The following is a 6,471-nucleotide window of genomic DNA, read 5'->3' as shown; positions in this document are numbered from 1 at the left end:
TCTCCTGTATTTTTTTGGCCGCTCGGGCCGTTCTGTCTCGGTTGTTCGGTCCGGTCATTCATTGGCGCTTCTCTTTTTGCACCTTTTCGGTTGTTTACGTCGTTCACGGTTGGTCGGTTGGTTTGTTGGTTTTTTTGTTTGTTTGTTTTGTTTTGTTTTTTTCCCCTCAGTGTTTCTTTGTTTGTTGCTGTTTTTCGGTCGTTCCTTTTTTATTTTGCAGTCGGTTCATTCGCTACGACTTTTTTCGGTTCGTTTGCTTTTATTCACACATTTCTCCCCGGGGGCACTCAGGGCGCCGCCCGCGCCAGGGCAGGGTTGTGCAGCACGAAGCGGCACAGCCCCGGCAGCCGGCGGTGCCCCAAATCCTCCTGCAGCCGCTGCATCCCCCGGTTCCCCGTGGCCGTGTGGCCGTACACCGGGAAGCCGCGGCCGTGCGCCCGCCGGGCAGCCATGATCGTCAGCGCTCGCATCAGTCCGCGGCGCCGCTGAGCCGGCACTGTGTAGCCGTGCGCTCCCGCTGCGAAGCCGTCGCTCAGCACCCAGCACAGGAGATCCCCGGCCGGGTCCTGCAGGCATAGATAGGGGAATCGGCGCAGCAGTTCCCCCAGGTAGCGCCGGCTCCACGCGTTCCCCCCGTACGGCCACGTTGAGTCCAGCAGCTCCACGTGCGCCGGGCTCAGTGTGCCCAGCTGCAGGTCAGGGTCCAGCCTGCAAGGTGGTCATGGAGAGGGATGGGACAGGAGCAAGGGTGTGAGTGGGGGTGGGGTTGGGGACATGGATGGAAGGGGTTAGCATTAAGGTTATGGTTACAGTTAGGGTTAAGGTTACGATGGGGACGTGGCCATGGATTGGAATGGGACTGGGGCCAGACCATGGCTGGAGATGGGATGGGACTGGGGACATGTATGGGATGGAGCAGGGATGGGCTAGACTTACCATTAGTTACATTTAGGATTGGCATTAGAATGAGTACATGACCACGGATGGGTATGAGATGGGGACAGGGCTTGAATGGCTGCTGGATGAGTTCAGGGACATATATGGGATGGAGCAAGAATGAGTTGGGGAGAGGGTTGTGGACAGGAATGGGATGGGGTATAGGACAGGGACTGGAATGGAAACAAGACAAGGACACAGAAGGGGATGGGAACAGGGATGGAGACACAGAAGGAGATGGGGCTGAGGCTCACTGTGGCTCTGGTAGAGTGCTGGGGTCAGGGTGCAGGTAGGTGTAGTACTCAGTCACCTCCAGCTCCATGCCCTTGGCCAATGCAATGTCCTGGGACACTGTCAGCACGCCATCCTGCAGCCCTGGGGACGGCAGCAGCAAGGGCTCCACTCCCCCGTGTTCCCACATTGCCCTCCATGCCCCGCACATTCCCAGCACCACCCATTCCTGACACAACCACCCCCGCTCCCATTACTCCTCGTTCCTCCCATGTCCCCATGATTGTCCCACAGCCACCGAAGATGTAGAAAGCAGAGTCCCAGCGCAGGCAGCCCGGGCTCTCCAGCAGGGCTCGGTAGGCACCCACATCCCAGTAGAAGGCACTGCACAGGTTCCTGTAGCTGTCATTCAGTGGTGCCTGTGGGGTGGGGTGCTGAGCCCCCCAGCATGGGCACAGGCCCCCCCCTCCCCAGATCCCCTCTGGCCACCTCTCCTCTGTGCCGTGCTAGCACAGCACTAAAGTTGGGCCAGGCATCCACTGCCACCTCGAAGTCTCCAGGGTTGCCACGGTTGATGTTCAGCACAGCCCCATACACCTGCAAAGTCCGGCATCATGCAGACCACTGTGGCAAAGATGGGCTGCCCTTGAGCAGGTGGCAGAGCTCAGGCAGGTTGGGGTTGGCTGGGGCAGGCTCATGGTGCTTGAGAATGGCCCAGCAGATGTGTGCTCCAGGGGTGTCAGGGAGGGAATGGGGTAGCCCACAAGCCCCATAGTGGAGGGGCAGCTGTGGGTGGCTCACCGGCAGGGCACGAGGCAGGCTGCTGCGCAGGGCAGCCTCCAGGCGCTGCAAATGGGCCGGGCACGTCAGGATTTGCATGGCCCTGCCAGAGAGTCAATGGTGAGGGGACCCCCGAGCACCCCATCCCTGTCCCCATTGCTGTTACTCACCTTGTGTCTGTGGGTCCTTGTGGGTTGTGGGCAGGCAGTGATGGTGATGTGTCCCAAGGCTGCCAGTGGCCGTCATGGGTGGGTGAGTGCCCCTTGGCCAGAGTGTCTCTGGGGGTGGTGATGGGCAGAGTCCATCCTGCCAGGCGCAGAGCACGTGGCACCCCAATGCCTCACGTATCCTCAGTGTCACCTCAATGGTGACAGGGACCTGGGGTCCCCATGCCCTCACTGTGATGTTGATGGGGACACCCATAGCCCTGCTCTCATGGTGACAGGGACATGGGGGGTTGGCCATGAACTGAGCCCTGGTTGCCATGGGGGTCACCAGTCCCATCACCACCAGGTGGTATAGGGGTCCAAGTCCCATGCCATGGTGGCATGTTGGTCCACAGTGCCATCCCTGGCCTGGCACAGTGGCCCCCAATCTCATCCCTATCTACATGGCACATTGATGCCCAGTCCTACCCTGGGTGTCTCTGCCCCTACTGAGGGCATTAAGAACCCACTACCTCCACCCTGGCATGTGGCAAGCTGCTATGGGGTGCTGCCACCATCCCCCATCCTCAATGGGGCTGTGGAGGCACAGAGGTAGCGGTGCTGACGGGCCCCTCAAGGCATGGCAGGGCCTGTCACCAGACTCAGCTGCGCCCCTGTGGGCAGCTCTTCGGGGTCCCTCTGCTGGGGGGCATGGGCCAGGGGGCAGAGGCACTGGAGAAAGGCTTTTATTTGTTAATACAAGAATAGATCTTCTGTAATAAATACCCTAATAAATAACATCTCCAATAAATAAACACTCATAGACGCACCGAGACGGTGGCCCTGGGGCTCTGCCCCGCCCCCGCCCCCAGAACAAGCCACGCCCCCAGGGCCAGTGGGCAGGACTTGCAGGTTGCTATGCAACGGTGGTGACAGGGGCGGAGCCTTGGGCACCCAGCTGTGCTCCTGTGGGTGGGCGGGGCTTACTGCACTGGGAGCTGGGCCTATTCCTATGCAAGGGAGGGTTGGTCCGTTCATGGCTAAGCGGGGCTTACTGCTGCCGTGGGGCAGGGCAGGAGACCGTGGCTCCCAGCCCTACAGGGTAATGGGTGGCACAGCATGGCCACGGGGACACCACAGTGTCACCACCCCTTGTGTCAATGCACTGCAAATGATGGCAGGGTGGCATTGGCTGCACTTGGGGGCAGGAGGCTGTCCCCCAAGGCATGGCAAGGTAATGGGACACCATGGGAACCCTTTGGGGCTGAGTGCCTGTCTCTTAAGGTACTGCGGGTGATGTGGGGAGGTCTGTGGGGTCTAGGAGCCCTGTCCCTTAGGATTTTGTGGTCAGGAGACCCATCCATTAAGGCACAGTGGTGATGGGGGGATGCCGGGTGGCTTTGGTGGCACTTTGGGATCAAGATCCCTATCCCTTAAGACCTAGAAGTGATGGTGGGGACATGGAATGGCTTCAGTGGCACTTTGGTATCGGGAATCCCATCTGTCAAGGCACGGCAATATGATGGTGCATATTTGGGGTGGTTTTGATGGCCCTTTGGGACAGAAAGACCATCTGTTAAGGCACAGTGGTGATGTGGGAAGGCTTCGATGGCACTTTGGGATCAGAAGACCTGTCCCTTAATGAACAGTGGTGATGCTGGGGATGTGGGGTGGCTTTGATGACACTCCAGGGATAGAAAGGGCATGCGGTGGCTTTGGCAGCATTTCAGAGTCTGGAGCCCCATTTGTTAAATCAGTGGCGATAGTGGGAATGTGGAGTGGCTTTGGTGTCACTTTACGATGAGGAGACCTGTCCCTTAACACACAGTGGTGACGGGGGGGACTTGGAGTGGCTTTGCTGGCATTTTGGGATCGGGAACTCCATCTCTCAAGGCACAGTGAGGTGGTGAGGAATATGTGGGGTGACTTTGGTAGCATTCTGGGGTCAGGATCCCCATCTGTTAAGGCCAAGCGGTGATGGTGGCTTCAGTGGCACTAAAGTGATCCCCATCCATGAAGGCCAAGTGGTGACATGATGTGGCCACTGCTGTGGGGATCCCCTCAGTAGGGTGGGGGCCCTCAGAAGCCCCTGGCCTCGATGCGTAGTGTGACCACAGCTGGTGGCACCTTCTTCTTGAGGCGGTTGAAGTCCTTGGCTGAGCGCCACAGCCACGTCTGCAGCTCCTTCAGCAGCCAGAAGTCATCCATCTTCTTCAGAAAGTCGTTGGGGGCTGCAGGGGTGCCAGAGGAGGGCGGGGGTCCGGCAGGGCCAGCAGGCAGTGGATAGCCCAGGGAAGACATGACGCCGGCGATGCTGAGCACCAGGCCCTGCAGGCTGGAGCAGAAGTGGCCGAGGCGATGGCGCAGCTCCACTGTGCCCACCTGGCTGTCCAGGCCACGCAGATATTTCAGCAGGCGGCTGTAGGCCCGGTAGTTGGCTGCCAGACGTGCATTGTCCGTCAGGCCCCGCCACAGGTCCAAGTCCACCGTGGCGCTGGGCAGCCGCTCAGCCCGTGCTAGCCGCGGGGGGTTGAAGTCGGGCTCATTGAAGGGCGGGCCCAGGTAATTCAGCTGCAAGGAGGGGAGGAGTTGACAGGGAGCCGACGTGTCTCTGGCACCCATGTCCCACACACCACAAGTCTCTGCGCCCAATTCCCAATACATCCCAGGTCTCTGCATCCCCCTGCACACCACGTCTCAAGTCTCCATGCCACCGTGTCTCCAGTCTCAGATCCCACTGCCCATCACGTCCCAGGTCTCCATGCCCTCCATGTCCTAGGTTCTCCGTGTGCGCAACCACAGGTATCCACAACCCAGGTCTCTGTATCCCCCAGCTACAGGTGACCAATAACCTCTCCAGTCTCCATATTCCCCTGCACACCACATTCTCCTTTACAGAACATTCCAGATCTCCACAACCTTCATGCCCCCGGTTCCCATGTCTCCCTGCACACAATATACCCCACATCCCAGACCTTTGTGTCCTCTACCTGGATATGCCCACCGTGTCTCCCTGTCCCCATCTTACCCCTGGTTTCCACATTCCCCTGCCCATCATGTCCCTCAGCGCCATGCCCACCATGTCCCCACGTTCTCCATGTGTCCCCACATCCCAGGTTTCCATATCCACATCCCCTGGACACACCCATCATGTCACTTTTTCCCCATTGTGCCCCCGGTTTCTATGTCCCCAAGTTCATCATGTCTCTGAGCACCATGAAGGTCCCCAGTCTTCCATGCACCCGTATTCCAGGTGTCTGCATCCACATCTTCCACCTGCCCTCCTCCTCCAGGCAGATGAGGCACCCAGGGGAGCTCAGCAAGAGCTCACCAGCAATGTGGAGACAGCAATTTCACCCTCACCATTCCCACAGCATGATCAGCAGCAGCAAGGGGGGCAGCAGATCAGGGCAGAGACAGTGAAACCTCCACCTGGGCTGGTGCCACCGGCAGGCAAGGAGAGGGGAGGGGAAGGGGAGGGGGAGGGGGAGGGGGAGGGGGAGGGGGAGGGCCGCTCGGCCGGTGAGCGAAAGAGCCGCCTTTGGATCCTAGTCGAGGTAGAGCCGAAGGCTGCCTGCTGCGCCCCGAGTAGTGGAAACTTCCCTCCTGAGGGTTGGTATCGCCGACCTGCTTTGAGACGTTCCCGGTGCCTAAGCGCGTGCTGGCAGTCTCACTTGAGCAGCAAGAGGAATATAGAAAATACCACGTACATCTGTGCTTTCATGTAGTTGCCCACGAGTGCTGAAGCCTTGGTTGGGATCGACTTAGTCCGTACAGAACAGTATGAAGCAGCAGCATGAAGGAAACAACATCCTGGAGCTGCTGCTGGCTCGCTCACAAAGGGTGCTGGAAGGCTGTGGGGACAGATAATAGCGTAGTAACCCATGTGTATTGGAGTGACCTGAACTGAGGCTGAGGGGATCTGCCAAGGACATCTCTTGTGTTTAAGAAGATCCCCAGACTGTGCACAGTTCAGTGCCTTTGCTGCCGATTCTTTCTTTTTAAAGCTTATTTCCTACATTTATTTTCCGCAACTCTTAGTGATTTCCTCTTTAATCTGAGCACTTTTAAAGATCAGTCATTGCAATATTAGACACTGTTTTGTCTCCTCTGATGAAAATATCCTGCAAAATGGAGTAACGCATCAACCTTGACTGAGGTCCAAGTTATTAAAGCAAGGAAGAGGCTATTCTTTGGGGAACTCAGCGAAGAAAAAAAAAAGACACAATAGAAATATTGAAGGAGTACTGAGCAAAATAAATGGCTTTTTACTTGTCCCAAGTCAGACTGTTAGCAGTGTAAAGTATGTGACCTAGAATGCATGAAGGAGGGAAAGAGAAGAGAAGAGAAGAGAAGAGAGAGAGAAGAGAAGAGAAGA

General features: G+C 57.6%; 2 protein-coding genes across 2 annotated transcripts in view; both read right to left on the bottom strand.

The window, feature by feature from the left end:
- On the bottom strand, nt 1-2,203 carry GLYATL3 (glycine-N-acyltransferase like 3). The gene is made up of 6 exons (XM_031557717.1): nt 2,118-2,203; nt 1,969-2,050; nt 1,657-1,764; nt 1,466-1,586; nt 1,191-1,311; nt 1-708 (listed from the first exon to the last, which is right to left on the bottom strand). The coding sequence occupies exons 2-6, from the start codon at nt 2,044-2,046 to the stop codon at nt 288-290; spliced, it is 849 nt and encodes a 282-aa protein (XP_031413577.1). The 5' UTR covers nt 2,047-2,050; nt 2,118-2,203; the 3' UTR covers nt 1-287.
- A 46-nt stretch (nt 2,204-2,249) lies between these two features.
- The window catches only part of CLCF1 (cardiotrophin like cytokine factor 1), a 9,640-nt gene continuing 5,418 nt past the window's right edge, over nt 2,250-6,471 (bottom strand). The window contains exon 3 of the mRNA XM_010727976.3: nt 2,250-4,664. Within this exon, the coding sequence (XP_010726278.1) occupies nt 4,173-4,664 (492 nt within the window). The 3' untranslated portion in view covers nt 2,250-4,172. The remainder of the gene's footprint in view (nt 4,665-6,471) is intronic.

The sequence above is a fragment of the Meleagris gallopavo genome, unplaced genomic scaffold (assembly GCF_000146605.3).
Source record: "Meleagris gallopavo isolate NT-WF06-2002-E0010 breed Aviagen turkey brand Nicholas breeding stock unplaced genomic scaffold, Turkey_5.1 ChrUn_random_7180001951169, whole genome shotgun sequence".
Taxonomy (NCBI): domain Eukaryota; kingdom Metazoa; phylum Chordata; class Aves; order Galliformes; family Phasianidae; genus Meleagris; species Meleagris gallopavo.
Note: the sequence above shows the minus strand (reverse complement) of the source record. Positions and strands in the feature narration are given on the sequence as shown.

Excerpts from the sequence above, each read along its gene's own strand:
- GLYATL3 (XM_031557717.1), bottom strand. The coding sequence starts at position 2,046 with ATGCAAATCCTGACGTGCCCGGCCCATTTGCAGCGCCTGGAGGCTGCC. Across the intron at positions 1,765-1,968 it reads GCCTGCCTCGTGCCCTGCCG|GTGTATGGGGCTGTGCTGAA; the intron begins GTGAGCCACCCA and ends CGGACTTTGCAG. Across the intron at positions 1,312-1,465 it reads CTCTGCTTTCTACATCTTCG|GGCTGCAGGATGGCGTGCTG; the intron begins GTGGCTGTGGGA and ends TGCCGTCCCCAG.